At 42.5% G+C, this 24,879-nt stretch overlaps 2 protein-coding genes across 2 annotated transcripts; one reads left to right on the top strand and one right to left on the bottom strand.

Annotated features, from left to right (window-relative positions):
• Positions 1 to 4,776: 4,776 nt before the first annotated feature.
• Positions 4,777 to 5,334, bottom strand: TEX38 (testis expressed 38). Its single transcript, XM_035123530.2, has one exon. The coding sequence runs from the start codon at positions 5,332 to 5,334 to the stop codon at positions 4,777 to 4,779; it is 558 nt and encodes a 185-aa protein (XP_034979421.2).
• A 4,893-nt stretch (positions 5,335 to 10,227) lies between these two features.
• ATPAF1 (ATP synthase mitochondrial F1 complex assembly factor 1) lies at positions 10,228 to 22,010 on the top strand. Its single transcript, XM_060277474.1, has 10 exons — positions 10,228 to 10,257; positions 10,651 to 11,066; positions 11,840 to 11,948; positions 12,933 to 12,968; positions 13,537 to 13,599; positions 15,376 to 15,426; positions 16,427 to 16,474; positions 17,375 to 17,470; positions 18,925 to 19,032; positions 19,858 to 22,010. The coding sequence occupies exons 1-10, from the start codon at positions 10,228 to 10,230 to the stop codon at positions 20,056 to 20,058; spliced, it is 1,158 nt and encodes a 385-aa protein (XP_060133457.1). The 3' UTR covers positions 20,059 to 22,010.
• The last annotated feature ends 2,869 nt before the right edge of the window (positions 22,011 to 24,879 follow it).

The raw sequence follows: 24,879 nt of genomic DNA on the forward strand, positions 1-24,879 counted from the left end.
ATCCCAAAGTAAGTCGTGTTGGAGGAGGCTGGAAAGACATGTTTCTCCTTAGGACCACACTTTGGGGATCTGCTTTTTGCCATAGTTGCATGGGAATCCATGGATAACATTCTGATACTAAAGGTAAAGGGACCCCTGACCATTAGGTCCAGTCGTGACCGACTCTGGGGTTGCGCGCTCATCTCGCATTATTGGCCGAGGGAGCCGGCGTATAGCTTCCAGGTCATGTGGCCAGCATGACAAAGCCGCTTCTGGCAAACCAGAGCAGCACATGGAAACGCCGTTTACCTTCCCGCTGTAGCGGTTCCTATTTATCTACTCTCATTTTGACGTGCTTTCGAACTGCTAGGTTGGCAGGAGCTGGGACCAAGCAACGGGAGCTCACCCCGTCACAGGGATTCGAACCGCCGACCTTCTGATCAGCAAGCCCTAGGCTCAGTGGTTTAACCACAGCGCCACCTGGGTCCCCATTCTGATACTAAGATACCTGTATATCAGACTCTCAGTAGGACATTTATCCCTAAAGATGAGATGAAATAAAGTTGCTGTTTATTTTATACTCTGAACCATGGAAGATAAGAATAATAACTAGTTCTTTCCCTCTGCCATTCAATTTCATATGGATTGTTTAGTATTAAAAACATTTAGAAGAAGTGCAGTTACTAGCCTTTCTGTAGACTTTCCCTCTTATTTTGGCTAACATTTATTTATGGGCTGTGGAAGGCTGTACAAGGGCTCTGACAGCATCCTAGAGTCCTCCCATCTCCTTTCCAAAGCCTAGTAAGTGCTTGCAGGCAGGAGGTCTCTGGGCCCCTGTAAGCCTCTAATGGATAAGCCCACAATCACAGCTCTGCACAGGTGTGTGTTGGGGAAATAAAGATTGGGTTTCTGCCACTCTCCATGTATTTATTTCCCCACCTATCTGCGCAAAGCTGTAATTGCATTAGTGAAATAAGCATAGGTTATGCTTATTTCACTGATCCAGGTTGGAACTGTGGCATGAGTAAAGGATTAATAAAAAAAGGTAGGTAAAGAACCCCTGGTTGGATTAAGTCCAGTCAAAGGCTACCATGGGGTGCGGTGCTCATCGCGGTTTCAGGCTGAGGGAGACAGCTTTCTGGGTCATGTGGCTAGCATGACTAAATCACCACTGGCACACGGAGGTCCGTGATGAGTGCCGGAGCGCATGGAAACACTGTTTACCTTCCCGCCACAGCGGTACTATTTATCTACTTGCACTGGTATGCTTTCGAACTGCTAGGTTGGCAGAAGCTGGGGGAGAGCAATGGGAGCTCACCCCGTTGCGGGGATTCGAACCACCGACCTTCCGATTGGCAAGCCCAAGAGGCTGAGTGGTTTAGACCACAGGGCTACCTGCGTCCCTTGTGGCATGAGTAGAAGAGCGTTAACCCTTCCCTCTCCCAGTATCATTGTTGTGACCCTGAAATTGTCTCATAGCGCAAATAGCTTTGTGGGAGGGATTTCCATTGGGATCACCACACAGGGAGTAAATATTAACCCATTGATTCAGCACCGCAGTCCAGATCTGGATTGGGGGCTCCACATGTGTTTTAAAAAGTGTGTGCAAATGTGAAGGGTTGGTTGATGTAAACTGCAGCTTGGTCCTTTTTAGAGTTCCCTTGCTTAAACTTAAGAACTCTTTGATATTTTAAGCTATTATACACTATTGGAAAAAAGCAGGTAGAGGGAGACGCAGGGTAAGGCATAGAGAGAGAGAGAGTAAATTAAGTGATTTGTTTTCTAGATACTTAGAACAAATAAAATATTGGAAATTACATTTGAAGGGACATACAAAGTTTACTACAACATAAAGGATTTGACCTTTTCACTTATAATTTGATCAGCAAAGTAACACAACAAAGTACAGACTTTACAGTCATCTGAATATGCATGCCATGGACAATAATAATACTTTTATCTATATGCCACCCATCTGACTGAGTTGCCCCAACCACTCTGGTCACTGTCAACAGAAGACTAGTGTACATGGAGGTCTGAAATAATGTTGGTTTACTCTATAGTAGATGGAAAAGATTCCCCCAAAAACATTACAATAATGAAAAGCCTTGAAAAACCAAATTTCTCTCATAGGTTCTCTAGTTTTTTACTACCAGTTTCCTACCTGGGCAAGTTGACCTTGCCCAGTGAAGTTGAGAAATATTTCAAGATTACTGAAAACCAGTGCTCTGTCAGGCAAGCATCAACCACTTTTTTTAATCTGCTTTCTGTATAAAACTGTTGACCAAATTAAATGAAGCAATAAAAATAACTCGGCTAGTATTTATTTGTACCTATGTAATTCTTGAAGGTATTTTTGGAAGATTGGTTTGTATAATTAATATGGAAGGAAGCTCTTTTCTAGCTCACTCTTAAGCGAATAACTGATAATTGTTTAACTTGTTTCTGAGGTGTATATTTACCATAATAGGGAATCCCATTCAAATACTTTGGAATATTCATGGCTGGCTGGATGCTCAACTACTAAAGTGCTAGTCCTCCAGAACTCTCCCATCTCAGTTTTCATGAAGGGAAACATGTTTGGGAACCATCTCACTTCAAAGGATGCCTCATGCAGAAAGCTTTCCAAAGCCCAGTTCATGTTGCCTCAGCAGCAAGGGAATTGTATAGCATTTTCCAACTCCTGAGTGGTGTGTAGCGCATGTGGGAGAGAACCGCATCTTTCAGCAAACTCACATGGGTCAATTTTGCTGGTGTGATGTGGGAACAGATGATAAAAAGTGGGTCTCCACCCATCTCTAATAACATGAACTGGGCTAATTTTTTCTCTTTGAAGAAACCAACTACTGTGGTTAAGACAATAGTTGCATACTGTATGTTAACAGGAACAGCCATGGGGCTGTGAAGGCTACAATGCCAGTAACATACCAAGCAGAACTAAATCGTGTATTCTAGGGAATACAGTTTTAGCTCATATTGCTGTTTGCTGCTTGTGTTTTACAGTGCAACAGTTTTTTTGCTACATTTTGTAGGCTGTGAAGCACACAGCCCCGTGCAGTGGTGCTAAAGTAACTTCTCCCAGCAACATATGGAAATAAGGGAAGGAAATGTGATTGAGCCACAAGCTTAAATCCAAGCTTCTGTTCAATGTTTAGTATCCTCAGCATTGTGATGTGGCATTCTGTGTTGGGGAAAAGCACATAGATGGTTATAGCTATGGTTAACTTTTTTACCTGCTTCTTCAAGAATGCCAGCGAAACTAGGATAGCCACTTTAGTGCTGCAGTACTGAAGGCTTTGGGTGAATACTGAGTGTCTTATTTTAACACTTTTGAAATGCTTCCAGTGAAGATGAGGCATTCTCTGAAAACTGAAGTGATCCCCATTGCCCTTTGGCCAAGATTGAAAATATGTTGGTTGAGAATTAATACACAATAAAATCTGTTTGTAGCATCTCGTGTGGTGGCAGAAATGAAGCTGATGTGTGTTTACAAAGCAAATGTGTGACTTAAAACGTTTGGTTTGGAGTGGTCATACAAAAAGAGGATTTAATAGTAAGGACTCCACAGCATTAAGAGCTAGAGACAGTTTATTTTTCTCTGAAGTATTTAAAACAGCTGCTTCTTTGGTGCTGGAAAGTTGTATTGATCTTGTCCTTTATGTGTGACAGCTACAGCAAAGAAAACTAAAACTATCCAGGAAAAGTTGAGCTATTCCATGTTCATATCCTCCAGTGTTGGCTGTTTTAGGAGACGCTGTTCCACAGCTGATTCTTGGCATAGGAATAGCCAGTGAGTTATATGTTGTTTTTTAGAATTTTGAACAGAATTATTTGCTAAGATTCTTAGCTATTCTTTTCTTTGTAATTTGTGTTGGCCTACTGCATTAAATATTTTAGTTCAGTGTTGTACAAATAAGTAATTTATTTTAAGCTGGCCTTCCATATATATTGGCTGAATTGCTGACATCTTATAAGCAAATTGGATATCTTTTAGAACTGTAGAAAAGCTTGTATGAATTAAAGCTGGTTTTAGCTACAGAATTTCGCACCTATCATGCATTGTGAATGTCAAATTTAAATAAAAACACTTTGTTTGGGGTGTAATTGGCATTTTATTTTCAAAATCAAATTTTATAGGAAGGAAATGCTTTGCAGCATAAGCTGACAAGATGTTTATTGCTGTTCAAAGCTTGCAGCCGGCTCAGTTCAGAAATGTTAAATTTTTTGCGGCTTTCATTCCATTATGCACACAGTTGAACAGCTTAATCTTTTCCTGTGCTAATAATTCAACACATTGATACCCATCTCATCATCCAATTCACTTGTTCCATTAGTGCAAGGATTTACATTGGTGCAATGGAACTTCTGCTCTTTTACCTGTGTGTGTACCCTGTATCTACCCCCTATCTGCTCTGGAGAGTTGGAACCATGGGGATAAGTTTTAGGGGGCAAACAGGGAAAGGAGAGAGAGAGAGGAGAGAGTTAGGTTGCACAAGCTGAAATCCTCCTGCTGGTGGAACATGGTTGTAGCATTAGTTTGGCTACAACCCAGATACTTCATACCATTTTGAGATTGGACCCGAGTAGCATACTCCTGGCATTCTTACCTGAATGCCAGGGATTGAACCTGGAACTTTTCTATATCCTAAGCATGTTCTGTCCCACTGAGCTGCAGCCTTTCACATACAATAGATATCACAATGACAAACCAACACAGTCGGTTTTGAAATTGTTCTGCATCTGGTCTTTATTTGGGGTACAATTAAAATCATGAAGACTTGCTGGTTCATGTTACTGCTAGGCAGAGATGCTGCTACAGAGATTGTATGCCTCCTTTGTCAACGTTGCAGATTTCAGAGGTGAGTTGAATGGCATGCTTTTGGTTCGGATAATTGAGCAAGGGTAAGAAGCTGAATGCTCGAGCAGTGGTGGCATGTGAGAGAGCACACAGGTGCATGGTATTTCCTGAAACACTGGCTTATACTGCTCTCGAGCTGATGGGATGGAATCGCCACTGCTATCTATGGTGATCTCACTGGCCGTGAAGCTGTCTTGTGGCTTTCGGATGCTATCAGACTCGGGGCTGCAGGCTTCTGCTTTAATTCCAGGCTCAGCTGCCTCGTGAGCCAATGCGCGCTGGAAATACGATTCCGTTTTCAGCTGTTTCACCCAGGCTTTTGCACGTCGCTTCTGCTGGATTCCTTTCCTCCATTGAAGAAATAGCATACAAATGAATACCAGCATGTAACAAAATCCTAGACTTGCAAAGTAGACGGGCAGCAGACCTGCAAATAAGACCAGATAGTCAGAAGAGTAATGTGTACTATAATTTAGTCTTGTAAGACTACAACACATGGCATAGACATATACTTTTAAAAAACAAAACTTATATGGTAGTATGTAATATTACAAAAATGATTCCAAAACTCCATTGTAGAATTCTGTTTTGATTGAAGGGTTTGCCCACATTTTACCTTGGGAGACGTGTGTGTTTGTGTGCATCTTTGTGTTTAAACAGCTAGCTCACAGCCCCACTCAATATGGGCTGTTTTTTTGATACACTTCCATCAAAATAGGGACATAGCAGTGCATAGCTGGTTTCACTGCGGTGCACCAACATCTGGCCTCTAACATGGAATTTAGGCTTTGGGGGATGTAACTTTTTCAAATGTTTGTGGTTGCAGAGCGCTTTTGGAAATTCTGCGTAATGTTTTCCCTAATTTTCTCTAATCCCCGATTCTGAGTTATTACAATCAAAGCTATGCAACTATGGGTTGTGATCCAAAAAGGGATAAAGAGAACTAGAATGACTTGAACTTCTTCAGATGCTGCTACAGCAGATGAAGAAACAAATATGTCAATCCTAATCTGACTACTGGGTTAAACCTTCAACCGTGGAAACTGATAAGCACATTACAGTAAAAGAAGTTGTGTTATGAGTTCCTCCCTTTTTATCTACAGTACCTCCATTATAAGATATCAGAATACAGTACTATGTTATCAAGTTTATAGTAGAATTAATGTCCAATAGTTTCCCAAGACATTTCACATTGCCCTTATTGGATAATCTGTGAGGTCAAGTTGTGATTAACAACAAAGCTGCATTCCTCCATCCTTTCTCCCTGCTCTGTTGTGAGCATTGGGGGGGGGGGGGTATTTGGAGGTTGTACTGGATATGTATGGATCATATATATCTCGGCTAAGAAAATGGGGACCAAATGGTAGCAAGGTTATCATGCCGCCTGCTAAGGAAATGTGATGTTGTGTAGCCACCACAGGGGTAGCCCATTTATGGCCCTCCAAATGTTTTGGACTACAGCTCCCCTCATCCCCATGGTCAGGGGTGATGGGAGCTTGAGTCTACAGCACCTAGAGCGCACCATGTTTGCTATCTCTCACCTACCCAATTCAATCTTGCAGATTCTGCACAGAGAATGAAATGGGTCTGCTTCTCTGTCCGTGCCTCCTAAGTGCTACACTATAATTCCAAAAGTTTTAACAGTTAGTATATAAAGGGGAGAGCTCCCACAGAGTGGCACTGAGTAGCATAACAAGCATTGGCAAGCAGGTGCCCCAAAGACATGAGCTCTACTTTTGTGATTCTGGAGTAGAAATTGGCATCCTCATTCTCTCCCTCATACACACACACACACACACACACACACACACACACACACACCCTAATGCTCCAGATACAGCTGTAGCCAACTAGTCTACCCATGCACATGCCCCTAGAGCAGGGGTAGGCAACCTAAGGCCCGGGGGCCGGATGCGGGCCAATCGCCTTTTCAATCCAGCCTGCGGATGGTCCGGGAATCAGCATGTTTTTACATGAGTAGAAGGTGTCCTTTTATTTTAAATGCATCTCTGGGTTATTTGTGGGGCATAGGAATTCGTTCATCCCCCCCCCAAAAAAAATAGTCCGACCCACATGGTCTGAGGGATGGTGGATCGGCCCACGGCTGAAAAAGGTTTCTGACCCCTGCCCTAGAGCAATGCCATGTACACAACTGGCTTGTTGTACCAGCTGCAGAAGAAAAAGTTAAGCTTGCTTAATGCGTTAGAAACTAGACTTACCACTGGAGATAATCATTATTGATCCACAAACACTTGGGAATGTGTCAAATCTGTCTTCACAATGTTAGGCTATTTGTTTTTTCTAGTTCTATGGAAGGAAGGAAAAATGAACTATAAGAGCATATGGATGAAGTGACTGGTGTCATTGGAATAGAACGGCAAAGAGCTGAACACTCCAAAGCCTCACACTGAGACAATGGCAGCTAGGATACCATTCTAGAGGGCCTCAAAACACAGGGCAGCCAGGCAGACAAGCAGGAGAAAAGGAGGATGACTTCTTCCTCAGGTGGAGAAGGTCTTCCTTCCCATTCTGGGCCTCCCTTTGCAGGCTCTCAGCCACAGCCTGCTCCAGCCTGGATTTCTTCCTCTTCTACCTGCTTAGTCATAAGGACATTGCCCCTAGGATCAGATTCTGGCTTTTGTTTATTATTGGTACTAGTAGTCAGGCCTGTACCCCATATTAGTCCTACTCAGAAGTAAATCAGTTGAAACAGCTGGGCCCATGGCTACTTTAGCTCCAGTGGGTTTGAGTAGGACTTGGTTAGATAATCATCCCAGGGTTACCATCATTGTCATCCTCATAATTGCTTTTCTTATTATTTTTGGAACCTATATCTTTGGTTTTGTCTTGTTTTTTCCATCTTCAAATACACCACATCAGTAGATTCTGGCTGTCAAATACTTTATAAATCTGTTAATGTCATCATAATCATCAGTAGTATTTCTCTTCCTACCTTCCCTCTTCATCATTTTGGGCCGGTGGTAGTTGATGGGAACCCTGAGCAACCTCCCAGAGAGCAGTAGTACAATAGTCAGCATAAGACTTCTGCCAAACCTAAACGGCTGGCAGGAGGAAGTGGGAGGCAGGCTTGCCCTATGGTGGCAAGGTTTGGGGAACAGAGGATGGATGGCATCAATAGAATTGCACGCATCACCAGAACCCCAAAGCTGGCTTTACTGAATTTGTATTTGAAAGAAAACCAGGACCTGAGGTCCAAAGCCCTAATCCATGGTACGTATCATCACCAAATTTTGGAAGGACCTTCATGCAGCCACCATAGCAACTTGAAACAAGAGAGTGTGGCAGATAGCTCTCTTTTGTGAAAAAATTAGCACAAAAACCAAAATTAGCAAAAGGAATAAAAGGAATAATGATGAAACTTTATCACATACACGAACATTCCAGAAAATTAAAGACCAAGGCAGTATGACCACTTGTGGATAGTGTAATAATCCTCTGTATTTTGTTACCTGTCGTAAAGCAAGATACTGCCTCTGTAAGAGGAATTCCATCCAGCATCACATTGGGGTCTCCAAAATGGAAATTGAGGGGGAAGTTTTGTGGGTGGGAATTAAGGGGAGAGCCAAGGTCTGGGGTTCTGCCGGAAGATGCCCAGTGGCAACAGTAGCTCTGGAACAGAGAATCCTTGGTTCAGTTGAAAGCTTGGGCAACTGCCACCTTCAGCTCAGTTTCAAAGTGCAGTTAACTGCCAGCTTCAGCCCAACTGAAAGCACAAAAAACTGTCCCCTGCACTTTCCACTGAGCTGAAGAAAAGTGTGCCCTACTTAATGGGTGAGGTTTTTTTCTCCTGTTTCAACAGAAGGCAAAGTCAGGGCAGAAAGGGAGCCCTTCTGCAAGCATACAGTTTAACACAAACTTTGCTCTGGCACCTGCACTCGTTGCCGATTTGCTACTGGGGCAATTTCAAGGTGTTAGTATTAGTATGTAAAGCCCTCAAGAGCTTGGGACCACTGTACCTGCTAGATTGCCATTTCCACAGCCCTGCCTGGAGATGCCCACTTGAGATTCACCCCCTTCCCCCAATCATGTCTGGCTGGCCTGGTCATTGGGGCTGCTAGGACCAGTTGGACCAGTTGCTATCAGTCAGCCAAGAACAACCTTTCAGGGTTGTTGTTGGGGGGAAATGGTGGTAGGGAACCACACAAATTCCTGAACTATGTTGAGAAAGAGTGGGCTAAGAGTTTAATGAGTCTTCTTCTTCTTCTTCTTCTTCTTCTTCTTCTTCTTCTTCTTCTTCTTCTTCTTCTTCTTCTTCTTCTTCTTCTTCTTCTTCTTCTTCTTCTTCTTCTTCTTCTTCTTCTTCTTCTTCTTCTTCTTCTTCTTCTTCTTGGTTTGGTCCAGCACCTCATCCTTATGAATGGCTCTGGTTTTACCTTCAGTGTGCACCAGTTTGTCCTGGTACAATTTATAGAGTCAGGTGAGCAAAGGCCTTCAAGGAGGGGTCTGTCCTTCCTTCATGTGGCCCCCTCCCCATGGTATGACCCTCTAGAGAAACAGGAACTGAATTTCACCTGAAAAGTAAGCTGGCAGCCTCTGCCTCTACCTCTCCCTATTTGTTACATAATAGGACTAACAATGCAGGCTCGGACATTGGCTTCTGTGCTTCAGTCTTCTTTTGAAAAACCAGTTTCCTTTTCTGCCTGGAAGAAGGAACTGTGGTTTAATGTCCATTTGCCAGATTAATGTCCATTTAGCCTATTAAACCATGTTTTCTCATTTCAGATGTATTGGAGAACCGAGTTTTTAAAACAGCAGGACTGAAATGTGTGGCTAGGTGCAGGACTCTTGTTCCCAGCTTAATAAACCATAGTGTTCCATAAGCCCAGTGCCCACCCCTCTCTTCGCCAAGCAGTGGTAAGAGCGCTCTTTGGAGAATTGAAGACAAGGCGGAGACTGTTGTGCTTTAAGAAACACGGCCCTAGCTGTGGAGCTTATAATCAGCTCCAAAAATATTTGCAAATTTTGTTATTACCTACTTTTGTTTAATTTTTTTTCTTTTTTAAAAGCTGTCTATTGGCTGCCGATTTCATGTTGTGTCAGTTTGTTTCTTTGAAGTCTATAATATTGTTTTGACAGGTATATTTCTTTCTTTTCATATTTCTTAAAACTTAATAAAGATTAATTAATAAAAAGCCAGTTGTTTGCAATGAAATGTCTGCACTGGGATGCCTCATAGCATCTCCTGAGGTGTGGTATGGACAGGGCCGGATTTAGGTTTGATGAGGCCCTAAGCTACTGAAGGTAATGGGGCCCTTTATATGTCCAGCTGCCCTTTGACAACAACAAATTGTTGCTGGGTTTTTTTTGTGTTGAATATATATGCTATGTGGTAATTTATGGACCTAATAGGTATCTAAAGCCATTTGAACATGCTGTCATTCAACCAGTCCGTGCAGAATGTAGGCGCCCTATATATAGAAATGTGCAAACCAGTGATATTTTGGCGAGCAGGCGGGGCCCATTACATACATCATAGGAGCCTACACAACACAAAACACTGTTGCTGTATGTAGGTTTTATTTTATTTGTTTTTTATCTTATATTTTGGAAATATACATCCAGTGGTTTTTTTTCCTTTAATTTTTTTGGGGCCCCCAAGAGAGTGGGGCCCTAATCTATAGCTTGTTTAGCTTATACGTAAATCCGGCACGTGTGGACCACCCCGTGCTCCACCTTTCCCGTGGTGAAAGGATTTAGCATTTAGCAGTCGGAGCCGGTCTGGGGAAGCTTCCTCCGCACCAGAACTGCACAGGATCGGCCTGTACCAGCAGCAGCGCACCCTCAGAGATTAGGGGGCTTCCTGGGTGCCTGCACCCTCCTTCCCCGCGTCCGCCGCCGCCCATTCAAAAGGATTCGCTGCAACTCCCCCGCCGCCTCCGCCTGTGGTTTCTTCCTCCACCGGAACTTTTGTGCCGGGCCGCGGCGGCGAGGAGGGCAGTGTTCCGCGTTGCTCTCCGCGGATGTGGGCAGACCGGAGCGGGATGGCGGCGGCGGGGCACCTGCAGCAGCTGTGGTGGGGGGCGGCGGGGCTGGGGCTGTCTCGAGGGGCGCTGGTGGGGCGCTTCGCCCCCCTGCGGCCTCTGGGCCTGCTGCTGCCCCCGCAGCCCCGACTTCTGGCGGTCTCGGTTCGCGGGGCGGCGGGCGGCGGGGGCCTGGAGGCGAACCCTTTCTTCGCCAAGTACCAAGGGAAGATCCACGAACTCCGCAGGTAACAGAAAAGGCAGAGATGTCCCGGGCAGAGGATCGGGGGAAATGATGGACCCGACTCCCTCCTGGGTTACTGTTATTTGGGGGCGGGGGAGGGGATCTGGTAGCAACCTCCAAGTCCCAAACTGACCAAGAGTGCCCTTTCCCCCGCTTTGCTTAGGCAAGCTCTCTGTGTATGGCAAGGGCAGTGGGGGTTTTTTTCCCTTAAAAAAATATGCTTAGGAATACTCTCATTTTGACTCAAGAAAACCACCATTTTATAGTTCAAATCGGGGGAAATAAAGACAGTAAATTGAGAAAAGTACAAAGATTCACAAAATGTTTAGGGGCCTGCGTCCTCCTCCCCCAGAAAAAAGCACTAGGCAACGGTATGTATGTAACCCTGGGCACACTTGTAACTCCATTGGACTCGCTTCAGGATCAGGCTCTCACCCGCCTCTCCCGTATTTTAAAAACTTTGCTTTGCCACACCTCCTCGTATGGTTGTTTACTCTCCGCCCTAACCTTGTGTGGATTCAAGGTCCCCTGATTTAGGAGCTGCTAAATCAAAAAGAGTTGCTGCTTGTAGTTTTGCTCTTGCAAGACTTCCGATTAGCCGCACGCTAATGGGTTGTTGCTGTCCTGCCATCCTGTTGTTTTGCTCGCGGGGATTGAAAGCTAAACGGATATGTTTTTGGCCCACCCTGAGCTGCTTGGGATCGGGCGGGAATAAGCTGAAAATGAAACACTCGCGAGTGCCTGGCAGCTATATAATCATGTCGAACTTTGATTCAGATCCAATCCAGAAATTTTTGAATCCCGACTGGATCAAAGGAGCGAAGTGAAAAAGCAGCCTGTGGGAGATTCAAAGCAAGCAGAGTTTATCAGAATGATGGAGAAAAAGGCAAGGCCAATATCCAAACCTCATTTGTCAGATATTTTATTTATTCCTGACTGCTATTTACATGTGTGTTAATGTGTGTAGCTGTGCACAGATGGGTTCCTGTCTTGTTTAATTTATGCTAAATGCTTTTCAAACAAATTAATGAAAACCTTTGTGATGGTTGCTAGATATTGCATTCCAGTTAGCTTAACAAAACGTGTTTGTTTTGGTATATACAGTACACACATTTTACATGACCACACAGAAAATGTAACAGTGAAGAAAAAGAGTAGGTATTCAATGTTTTCAAATTATTTTTATACGTTGTAAAAACCACCAACAGTTTTTGTAAATACTTGTGCTAAAAGAATTACCAATTGGTGGGACGGGCTGGGGGGAACCTGCTATCTCCCTAATTTGGTGCTTAAAAAAAAAAAACTTCGATAATACAATCTAGTGCATGTCTACTCAGAGGTAAGCCGCATTAAGTTGTCAAGAATGCTTTGATGGTGTTTCCTGCTTGGCAGGGGGTTGGACTGGATGGCCCTTGTGGTCTCTTCCAACCCTATGATTCTATGAGACAGTCTTAGGTAGGTGTGTATAGGGTTGCCCTGTAAAAGTTTTTAAAAGGACTTTATTATGCAATAAACTGACATTGCAGCCCAGTTATTTTTGTAACAATGTATATTTTTACAATAAACACTCTTGATATAAAAAAGATTTTCTCTTTAAAGGCTTGGAAGTTTTTGATTTGGAAATCCCCCCCTCCAAATCTGCAATTTCACATTATATCATCAGGAAATCTGTGTTCTACACTACCATTAATTGCGATGTTTTCCACACAATGCCTTAGCCTATGTATTATTTTTAACTATCTGGGTATGTGTGTGTGTCTCTAGATTGCTCTCCTTCCTGGATAAATAGCTTTAACAATTTTTCTTTAATAAGGTTATGATGGCATGAAGGATATCTATTTAAAATAAGTATTTTTATGTTTAATTTTAGTTCAAAGAATCACTTCATGGGTTCACAAAAAACAAGGTAAGCTCGTATTTTTGTAAAGCAGCCTTTCTTTTCTTATTTATCTTACTTGGGATTATGTATGAAGGACGTGACTTTCAGTTCATGTTCAGCCTTTGCCTTATGTGTGACTGTCAGCGAAGTTCTTCTGAGGATGCAGACAGGCAGCTGTTTTTTAAATGAGATCTACATAAATTCTTGTGAAGAACTAGCACAGTCTAGCTCTGTGACCGCCAGCCAGTTGCCTTCCATCTATTTGGACTACAGCTTCTTATGCTGGCTGGGAGTTGTCATCCAAAACAGCTGGAGGGCACCAGGCTAGCAGAAGCTGTGTTTGATTGCCTCCCATGAGCTGTCAGATTTTGTGCTGTTTCCTGCCTCCCCTCCACACCTTCTCCCCTGACAGCCCATTAGGTTTTCACAGAAGTCTTATAATTACTATTATACCTTCTTATTGGACATTGCTGCATTTTTGTCTTTCATGATGGATTTGTCCAAGTATGTATGTGCAGTAATTCAGACTTTTTGTTTCTTTTCCTCATATCATAGTGTTTCAGCTGATGTTGTTAACTGTTGTCATTTGTTACAGACACTTGATTCTATCCTTAATGTGGAGATGATGAAACGGAAGAAGCCCGAAGAAATAAAACAGGTGACCCAAACTGAAGTGGTAGAAACATATTCCATTTAGCTTTTGCAAATCTTTTTATCTCAACAGAAAGTATTTCTTCGTGTTAACTTGTGAAAGTAGATATGTAGCTATACTGTAGATATATATCCAAGGGCTCATAAGACACTGGGCAGTTTCACACATGCCTGTTTCTTACATGGAGACACTAGCTGTGAATAAAAATAGGAGACTGCTATCAGGTGTGACGTACAGGGAAGTGTCTGTTATGAATCAGGCAGCTGCTATTCACTACACTTCACTCATAATGATAAACTCATGGTTGTTATGCAAAGAGATAATTTCCTTGTGAGAACAGTAATGGGCAGAAGTCTGTTCCCATATATTGCTTGCCTGTTCACTGAGATCTTCATCAGATGCTGTTTGGGTGCCCCTTTCTTTCATTATGTGGTGTGGTGGGTCCCTACCAAGGATAGGGTCTTTTATGTAGTGGTAGCCCACTTTTAGAATACTCTCTGGAAGAAGAGTCACTTAGTACCCACCTTGGTGTATTTTTAATATCTGATGAAGACCTTTTTGTTTCCCCCAGGTCCTTTTAAACATCAGCTGATGCTTATTTATTTAAATAAATAGAATAAAACCACCACATTTCTCCCCTGTTCTGATGGCTGGGTTGTATCCAGCTAAGTTCTACTCAGTTAAGCCCATTGAAATTCCCTAAGTTTGTCATCCCCATTAATTTCAATAAGTATGCTCAAAGTAGGACTACCATTGGGTATAACCCAGAGAAAACAAGCAAGAAGAAAGGGAGGAGGTAAGATGCATACACATTGATTGATGACATTTTCAGATATTCCAAAGGGTATCTTGTCAACCTAAATATTTTGTTTGTTTGTTGTATACTTCTGCATGCTATTTTATTATTATTTCTTTTATGGTGTCCATATGTTGTTTGAATTGTTAGCTGCCCTGAAAGCGCTGCTGATGGATAGGATAGATATCCATGAATGGCTAGCTCCCCATTCAGAAGCGTGGTCCAGCCTCTCCACATCAATTTTTTCCTATGCCCCTAGACTCGATGGATTTATTTGATGGCAGTAAAAATTAAAAACATCAGATACAGTGCTGGGGTGGTTGTAGCCCAGCACCCTGTTGAGGATTCAACTTAGCCCCTCCTAGAGCATCTGATCAGTCAATGATGAGCAGAGAGTGGGCCATAATTTCCACTCCTCAGCACATTACCTGAGGAGAGGGAGGCTATGTGTGGGCATGCAAAAATATGTGCAATAGTGTTGGGTGGCTGCACCCACCCCTAGCATGTGACCCCAGATGCTTGGCCAAAGGTGAATGTGGCTAAAAAAAGGTTAGCCACCTAGGAAGTAAATAAAATAATTTATGGAGTGATCCTCCATTTATTCCAAGCAGATACAATCCATCAGGGCTGAAAAATGCAACAGTCAAGACCAAGCTTTCATTAGTATTAACTAATCATATAAGTAGTAATGTGAATATATGACTACTGCATTTGGGTGGTTTCCAACAATGGCTGCAATTCTAAACCTACTTACTTGTGAGTAAATTCTGTTGCATTCAGTAGGACTTACTTATGTGTAGACATGGTTAGGATTGTAGTGTTAGACACCCTCAGGGTAGACCGATTGAAATTAGTGGTAAATAAGTTCATTGATTTCAGTGGGTCCACACCAAGTATGACTTAGTTAGCCATCACTAAGTCATCTTAGGTGATGGTCTAGGAAGTTAATGTACTTCTTTCTCTTTCTTTTCTTTTCTTTCTTTCAGATATGGAAGCAGTATTATTCTGGAGAAGACACAGTTTATGCAGTTATTCCTGTAAGTACAGTCAATACACAACTGTGTGAGTGCTGTCGAGTTCAGGGCACACAGGTCTGCTACGCAGAATATCTTTTGCTCTTAGCAGTTACAGTTCAGTTCAGTAAGTTTATTGTGCTGGCTGAAGGCCATGACAAGCCATACAAACACTATAAAAATATAGAACAAATCCTCTGCTTAAACCAACAGAACTGTGCAATGGAAGCGAGACTATAAATGGGAAGCCACCATGAAATACAATGTATTTCAAATTATATATCCTAATCTTCCTTGCAATTTACTGCTACTGTATTTTGTCCAAATCCTTCCTTTTTGCTGCCAGTGCAAAAAGGGCCACTTTATGAGTCATTGAGGTGTTTGAGTTATTCAGCAGCCACAGAACCCTCTCCTCCAAGAAGGGACTGCTTTCTTGAAGAAATGGGATTTTAAAAATGTCTCCTAGGTTCTGTGTATAATGGGCAATGTAACAAATAACGAAGAGTGTTTTCTACTTGCGATTGCCTACATATACAGAGTCCATCTGCATATGGAATCTTATAAAGTCCTTAGATATTATAAGTGGCAATTAGCTATTCAGACAAGAACACTCAAGCACCTCTGATGGATTGATACGGTATAAACCTGTAGCAAAATTGAATATACTTGGTACAGACTAGAAGGTGTTGGAATTCTTCTAAAAGTATGGCATTATATTATTTTTGCTGAATTTTCACACACATGAAAATCAGTCTTACTGATTTTATAGGTCTTCAGAAGTTAAAAGGAGGTGTTTTAATGTTGATATGTACTGTGGTTTACTGTCATTTTTAATATTTGATTTTTTGAGTTAACCATTTTTAATGTTTTGTTATTTTGCAAACCACTGCAAGCAATTGGAATGATGGGGTGTAAATAAATGTTTTAAATAAACAAAAGCAAACCCCAAACACCTAAGCTTTCTTTACTAGCACTGAGAGTTAGTTAAATATGCTTTCTCCGCCTCCCCCCTTTCTTTCTACAGGGAAAGACTTTTGATCTGATATGGAAGCGAGTTCAGGACTGCCCGTCTGTAAGTATAGCACATGTGTCTTGATTGATTTCTTTTGGAATGGAGCTTTTTTTATCAAGGTTATCATGCTTCCTACCCACCTTGATTTGCCTCTGTATTACAATGGATAACATGTTGGATTTGGAGCAGGATTCCCTAAATTTAAATTTCCACTGCACTTTGAAGCTCATTTGCTGATCTTGGACACTGTTTCAGCCTGACCTACTTTGTAGGGCTATTTGTAAGAGTAACCCTTTGTACACCTTCTGAGTGCCTTGGAGTAAATGCAGAATACAAATGCTATAAATCTCTTTAACATCTAAGTGACAGTCAAACATAAATATACATAGTGTAGTTCAGACGTTGAGCTCTAAGGCCTAATGACTAATTTGAAAACCTTGGTATTGTGATATTTTTGTCTATCCATTTATTTTTATAATTTTTTTGTTTTACAAGTTATAGTTTATAACAATCCAGATTACATCCATATTTTGAGATTTCACCAAATCTCTGGACTTCTCACCTTCCCCTCCATGTGTCCTCTCAACTGCATATTATTTCATAATCCATACTTTGTATCTTTCCATATTGTCCATGATGTACATTTTGCCTATCCTAATGCCTGTTCCCCTACTGTACAGGTTGTGGGCAAAACTGGTCTCAGCTAAGCCACTGGGGACTGAGAAGGGGCTCTTTGTATGTAAATAATTGGTCTCTGTAGTCTAATCTATTCCATCTCACTCAGTTATTGTGGCTGCAAAATTTTATTCTCAAAGCTTCTGTGTTTCTGATTTCATCCTGAGCTGGGATTTGTGAACTGCCCTGAGATCTTACAATGAAGGGCAGTGTATAAATCCAATAAAGAAAGATAAAGAAATTAATTTAATTAAATTTAATTAACCTATTTGATTTTCCCACCAGTTTCTATATCCACTGCCAAGAAAGGAGGGCTATGAATTTTTTGTGGGACATTGGTCAGGACCAGAACTCCACTTCACTTCTCTGATAAACATTCAGGTAGGTGAACTTTGGCAAAAATGATTGCCAGAAACAGACTTGGAAGTAGAAACTGTGTTTTTTTAATTACATTTGCTCCTATGTAAAACATTTCATTAAAAACATGGCAATTCCTTGTTTCACGTGGACACTGTTAATGCAGTATTACTTGAGCTGTGGGATTTCAAGGAGTGCCTTTTCTGTTCTGAGGCTTTCCGAAGATTCCTCTAAATGGAGGCTAAGGCAGAGCAAAATAAACATTTTATTTGCAGATACAGTTGTTCATTTGTCCCTTACTGTTAGCCTTATAAAAGTGTCTAGCCACTTCAGAGCAAGACTCAGCCATGTTTCAAAGTCAGCTTCGTGCTTTGCTTCTTCTAAACTGTTCGTCAAAGACTCTGGGTTTGGATGAAACAGGAATTCCTAGTTAATGGAATACTTACCTGGTTTGGTTTGCTCTGGCTGTGAAGGGCTTGCCATGCATGGCCAAAAGGTTCATTCATATCTTAGTTTATTAAGCTGAGATATCATTGTTCAAAGTCTCTCGGTACAGAGGTGTGTACAGTACAGACATGGAAAGTTAAACAGTTGTTGGAGCTAACTGTGTCCTGTAGTAAAATTCTTCTTTGTCTTCTAGTTCATTCGGCTTCTTTTAGAGAAATTCAACATTCCATCACAACTTTCTCCTGGTTTCTTTGTTTAAGTTTCCCTATTCTTTGCATTCTCGTGTGTCTCTGGTTGGATCTCTCCCCCCTTTCTCTCTGGATGGAGCTATCCTCTGTTTTAAGAGAAATTGTTTTTAACTTTGGAAGATTGAGAGTTGGAATATTTGTGTTCCTACTAGTTGAACATGGGTTTTGAGAGGCCGACGAACAAGGATATCTTCATAGATGTTAACACATTGGTCTCACCAAAATAATTGTGAGAAAACCTTGCCTGGAAAAACAAAGTAGTTCAGAGCTTTTCAACTTTAGGCTTCTGCATGACCCATTCTAAAATAGTTTCACATTGTTGTTGAGCAGAGGTTTCCAAACTTTTCATGTTGGTGACACTTTTTAGACATGCATCATTTCGTGACACAGTGATCCAGTTTCACTAGCAAACCGGAGGTTAAATTAACCCCTTTCCAGCCCTGGGTGGAGCACGTGCAGGATTCGCATGACACACCTACACATTGCAGCCGCTACTCTAATGTGTCGCGATGTGTGACACTAACATGGAAAGCTCTGTTGCAGAGGCTTCAGATTCCTAAATATCAGCATAGTTTTCACATGCAAACCTAGAATGTTCATTAGGACTGTTAATGTTTTGATTTCCTATATCTGGTGGGTGACTTTTTGGGCTTGGAAGGTTTAAGATGCATTGAATTAAGTTTTGAAATGATTAGCTCATTATTGAAAGTTCTGGCTTCTGATCTTTTGCTGAAGGACCACATTGCGTATACTTCTTAATAATATAATTTTTATTTCCTTTAGTCTCGAGGGGAATCTGCACCCACCCAGTTGGTCCTGTTTCATTATCCTGAGCTACAAGAGGAAAAGGGCATTGTACTGATGACAGGTGAAATAGATCCTAGATTTTTGGTAAGCATCTTGGTTCTCACTGCCAGATGAAGAACGTGAGCTCCCAGCTCTGTTTCTGTCAAAGGCTTTAAAATGTAAATCAGATCAGAACATAGGTAAGGCACCAGGTTGCAAGGTAAAGCAGGTACCTTCACCAGAGGAGAAGGGAAGCCAATCTGCAAATCCAAGGCTAGCACAGGTTCATTCCCACTGTCATAAGCTATGGTTTATGCAGGCATGGCCAAACTCGGCCCTCCAGCTGTTTTGGGACTACAACACTCATCATCCCTAGCTAACAGGACCAGTGGTCAGGGATGATGGAAGTTGTATTCCCAAAACAGCTGGAGGGCCAAGTTTGGCCATGCCTGGTTTATAGTGTCCAGAACACAAACAGCATGTTGTTCCCCCCTTTTAACATTCTTGTTGGGTTTGTTTTTGCAGCTGAGAGTCTCCTTGAAGCATTCTCTTTTACATCTTTTGGATTTGATTTTTTTGACATGAGTGAGCATTCAATCTTGAAATTCATGCACTCCTTCAATTGTGAGGTGTAGTAGTGTTGGGGGGGGGGGAGAGCAGTATCACGGTGGTGCGACATTCAGTTTCATAACCAGTGGTGCCGTGGTGCCAGGAACCTGATCGACTCTGCACCACAAGCACTGGGCTTTTACATTGCAGCTGGATTAGCCATCCCTATGACACAAAACAGGATAGTCGCAAAACATGGATCCGCAGTCCATTCCTGGACTTGGGTCAGCTGGTGAAAGCAGGGTGGTCTTTGGACTGGAGAAGGGCTGTCACTGACCTGACAACTTAAAATTGTGTGTCTTTCTGTTTTACACCTTACAGACTGTCACAGAAGCCCAGTGCCTAGCCAGCCAGGTGCAGCTTTTTTACGCCACGGACCGTGAAGAGACCTACCGTTTAGTGGAAGAGTTTAACCACCGGCCAAATGAGTTTAAGTACATGTCTGTAATAGGTGAGCTTGAACAGAGCAGGCTGGGGGAAGAACTCAGGCCTCAGCAAGACTCCCCATCGTCCACTGCTTGAGTGGTGGGAGAAGCCTTGAAGAGACATGGCGGGTATCGGAAGCGCTCTTGCCTTGAATTCTGGAGCTGCTGCTTCCAACTGAAATAATCTTGATGGGAAAGGGGTGACATTGACATCTGATGGGGAGAAGAATATCTTACAAAGTGACCTACACATCTGGGAAACACCTTTGTTTCTGGCTGGTAAGAGAAAGAAGGAAAGCATAACATCGATATCCACCTGGTGATGTTTGGCATTTGCTCCCCCCCCAAAAAAAAACACGCACGCAGACCAGCAGATTTCAGCATTTATTTTAAAGGTTTATTTAAATTTCTTCATTCAGCAAGGGAACGTAATTGGACGGGGGGAGGGGGGAGCTAGGTGACACTACTGTTGATGGATGCAGTGAGTTTCCCAACAACAACAACAAAATCATTATTTACATCATAATGTGCTACGTAAAACACCCTTGGCATACAGGAAAACGCAGTCTAAGCAAAAAGGACAATTCCCAGCCCCAGAGAGCTTAAAAATCTGACGGTAGGAAGAGAATAAGCACAAAACGGAAATCTGTTAAGGGCGACCAAATTTTGCAGTCATCTGGTACATAAAACCAAAAACATTTTTTCCCTCTTTAATAAATGAATAAATAAATTTTATCTGAGGCTGTCCTCCATGAAAGATGGTTGAATGTTTTCCATGCTCCTGCTGGCAGTTCTTAGTTCTGGAAAGGTGTTGAGTCAATTTCACCAACACTGACTAGAGCTGAGGAAATGCCCTGTTGCCTTCATCCTCTAAAAGCGCCTTTATGAGATAGAACTGCATATTTTTAGAAATGAGAAGGATCTTAAGCTATTCCTAGCCCCATAGATGTTGAGGAACTGAGCCGTGCGCAATTTCACTCATTCATCTGTGAAGTGGAGATAATGCTTTGTTATCTTGTGTACCCCCTCTTCTCTTGCCGCTTTTGTGTAACCTTATTTGGCCCAGATGTTTGTTTCTGAACCTGAGAGGGATGGAGTGAGAAGGGGGACGAGTGGCAGGTTCAGGAAAGCCCAGGTGCAAGGGCTAGGCATGACTCAACTCACAGAGTTGTATCCATCTCTGGGTTGCATCCAACACTACTGTTCTGCTTACACAACGTAGTTTCCTGATGCTCTCCTCTCCCTTGCAGCCCCACATCCTCAAAATCTCCTGAGGGTTGTGGGATCCTCAGGAGCAGATTTGGGAGGCAGGGGCAAGGGCACACAGAGAAGAGATGAAGAGAAGGTCATGTTGCCTCCCATATGCACAGCATTTGATGCATCCCTAAGTCATGGCATGAGCAGGACAACTTCCCCTTCCTTGCACCACCCTCATTTGCTCCAGTCAAATTTCTTTTGGGGAAGGGGGCACATTCTGCTCACACCATGACTTAGCTGGATACTCCCCCCATAGACAGCAGGAAAGAAGGAAGGCATAAGACAGTATCTGTGAGCCTGGTTAGCTCCCTTCTCAGCCTGGGATCAGAAATGAGTATCTGTTCAATCTACAGTAAAGGGGCAGTGGCAACTAGTAGACTCACTGTGGTCAAATAGGGAGCAGGGAGAGAACTTGCAATTTTGAGCATATTTTTGAAGTTGCAATTCGAATCTTTATATTTTGTGCCTCAGCCTGTCTTCTCTGTTCTGTGATGTGCTGCCTGGCGAGAAAACCCCAGTGCCCCCCCCCTAGTTGAAATGATTCAAGACCTGCCGCTTTGCATATCACGGGCTAATTTGCATATTGTTGAATACTCCGTTATTTGAAAACCAAAGCTTTGCAATACCTTGGAAAACAGGTGAAATGGGGCAAAAACGAAAGGGAGAGAATCAGGATTGCTACCTGATTCCAAGAAATTGTTTGATTAATCAAGTGTGTTGATTGAATGAATCTGTATACCTTTGCATATGAATAAAAACAATATTCTGAAAAAGCATACTACTTTTTTTTTTAAAGATTATATGCACATGTTACACTAGGCACCTCTTGGGAACTTTTGTTCAGAGAACTAAACTTCTTGTGCCACTTCTGTTATGGGATCTGCCACTGGTAATTTTTTCTGAGTACTTGTATTGAAAACAATTCATCTTAAAAATAATAGTAGTCTGTTCCCAAATAATAAGGATACCTTTTTGGTCAATGAAAAGGGATTAATCTATCTGAGGCCACATCCATACCATACATTTTAAAGCACCATTATACCACTTTTTACTGCTGTAACTTCCCTCAAAGACCCTGGGAACTTTTGCACTGCAAGTTGTTAGAAAACCCCTTTCCTTTCACAGAACTACAGTTCCCAAAGCGGTTTAACAATGCGTCCTGTTTCCCAGAGAATACGTGTCTCTTAACAACTCCCTTGTGAAACATAAATGTGCAGAGCTTTTTTTAAAAAAAGCTGGGCAACAGTCAAATCTAAGGAGGAAGGGGGCAGGAGATTGGAGGAGGCTTGGGAGTCACGGGCGTGCGGCGTGCTGTTGCCCAGGGTTTTTTTAAAAAAAAACTCCGCATTTATGTTTCACAAGGTGCGAAAGAAGGGCTTTGCACCTTTATACAATATGCATGTTTGCTTGGGCCCTGGGTCTTTTGCCTCACCATCCCCACTAATAACTCCCTTATGCTACTCAGCTTCAAAAAAATAAAAAATAAGTGTCCCTGGATTCATTGAAAATAAATCTGGTAACCATATCTTAGAGGATCCTTCAGCCACAGAGGAGCCATTCCTCAGAGGGTAACCTTTGTTTCCAAACATTCACTTGTGCACACTCCCACAAATATTAAGGTTGGAACTTAATCTGGAGTGTTACGAACCAAATTCTCTGCCATATATTTACCTATAGAATTCAAGTCTCAAAATCTACCTCTGAAGCAAAGTTGTGCCATCTTAGATGAGGGAAGGTGAGGTGCTGCTGTGCATAGACCAGAATGTTTCATCCATTACTCCTGGCTTTGTCCCCAGGGGAGGAAGTGTGTTAGATCTTACACATTAGGCTGTCCCCATTCCTCCTCCTCAGGCCTGTTGCTCTGCATGTCACCATGGGAACAGTGAATCACTGTGACCTGGAGAGACCTAGAGAAGCAGAGTGGAGTGTACTGTTGACAAGACTGAGTGGGCAACTCCATTTTCCTTTATCAAAAAAGAGTGGTGGGTTGCGTGTGGGAAGTGCAATTTTGCTGACGACTTCTGGGAGCCTTTGTGAGCCTTTAAACTATGAAATAGCTGCAGCCCTTCATTTAAATGACATCGTGAAACCAGGGCAACTAGCCATGGCCCTCCAGATCTTGTTGAACCCTTCCTCCCTTGGGCCCAGTGGTCAGGGCTGATGAGAGTTGTAGTCCAATAGCATATGGGCAGCCACAGGTTATCCAGCCCTGCTTTAAATGTTTTGCGGTCTTTGTGTTTTGGAACAGCTATTCAGGGCAAAGGATAAGTAACTGTTAAGACTGAACATTTTTCAACACTTTCAGGTGTCCAAAATGGTTTGCAAACATGAGCACGGTAACCTTAACCCTGTGAAGTAGATCAGCATTTTTATCCCTGTGTTGCAGGTGTGCAACTGAGGCTGAGAGGGAGCTAGGTTGGCTGAGTGCATGGGTGAGGTAAGATTTGAACCAGTAACCTGTTCAAGATACCAGTTCTCTCTTCTCTTCCCCTCCCTCCCTCCCTGTGTGTGTGTGCACCTGGGTGGCCTACTCACAGAAGACCCTGCCTTTCATATAGAGATTTTCCTTGGAGATCCTTCTCTGGATCCTACAGGTGCTGACCAGCGTGAGACAGCCTTTTTAGTGGTGGCACCCTGACTTTGGAAATTTGTGTGGTTCTGATCCTAGCATATTTTCTGCTTATGAAATCAAATAAATAGAAATAAACTTCCCTCCTAGGAACTATGACAGTTACTCTGGTTATGAAATGTGCAATCTGGTAAAAGCAAGTGATTAAGGATATACAGTATGCAACTTCTTTGATTAGTAGACTCTTGCAAACATTGGTTTTTGTTTCGTTTAATGTTACATTCCTGGTCAGCCTTCCTTAGTAGCAATTTTTTAGAAATCAAGGTACAAGAACCCAGCTTCCCTTTGTCTGATTTCAACAAGGTTTACATTAGACTTCTTAATCACAGAATATGGAACTCGTCTAGCCATACATCAATGATAGGGTTGCGAACCTGTAGCCTAGATGTTGCTAGACTCTAGCTCCTATCAGCTCCAGCCAGCAAGGCCAGTGGTCAGGGATAATGGGAGTTGTAGTGCATCAATGTCTGGGGGCCTGCAGGTTCTCCACCTCTGCTCTACCATATCATTGCAAAATGTATATGCTTCCAGCACGATCCTTTGAAAGCTGGAGAAACAAATGCTCATCACACAGATAGCCACAAGAGGGCAAAATTGCCCACTTCTTTTTAGATGCTCTTCAGCCAGTGTCCCATGCCACTTTTCATTGCTCTGACTTGTTTGCAGTCTCTTCTTCTAATGCTGGTGGGGGTTTCCCCCCCTTTTGTGTCTGTGTTGCATTGCAAATGTACAACTATCAACACTGGAATAAATAAGGAACAAGATATGCAGTGAGGGACATAACAGGCAGCAAGGGACCTGCTAGATGCTAGAGAGAGGGGGGGGGGAGAGAGAGAACGAACTTGCTGCTTGGCTTCCTAAGAAACATGACAAGCCAATGAAGACCTTTATAGCATAATGACCATCCCATCATGCTCTGTGCTTGAATATGTGAGCTAAGCACAAGTCACTCTTTCCAGACAGGAAGACAGGCAGATCTTTTTCAGCAAAAAGTTGTGGCCCTGACCTACAGGTTGAGAATGCTTTAAGCTT

The sequence above is a fragment of the Zootoca vivipara genome, chromosome 7 (assembly GCF_963506605.1).
Source record: "Zootoca vivipara chromosome 7, rZooViv1.1, whole genome shotgun sequence".
In the NCBI taxonomy this organism is placed as follows: Eukaryota; Metazoa; Chordata; class Lepidosauria; order Squamata; family Lacertidae; genus Zootoca; species Zootoca vivipara.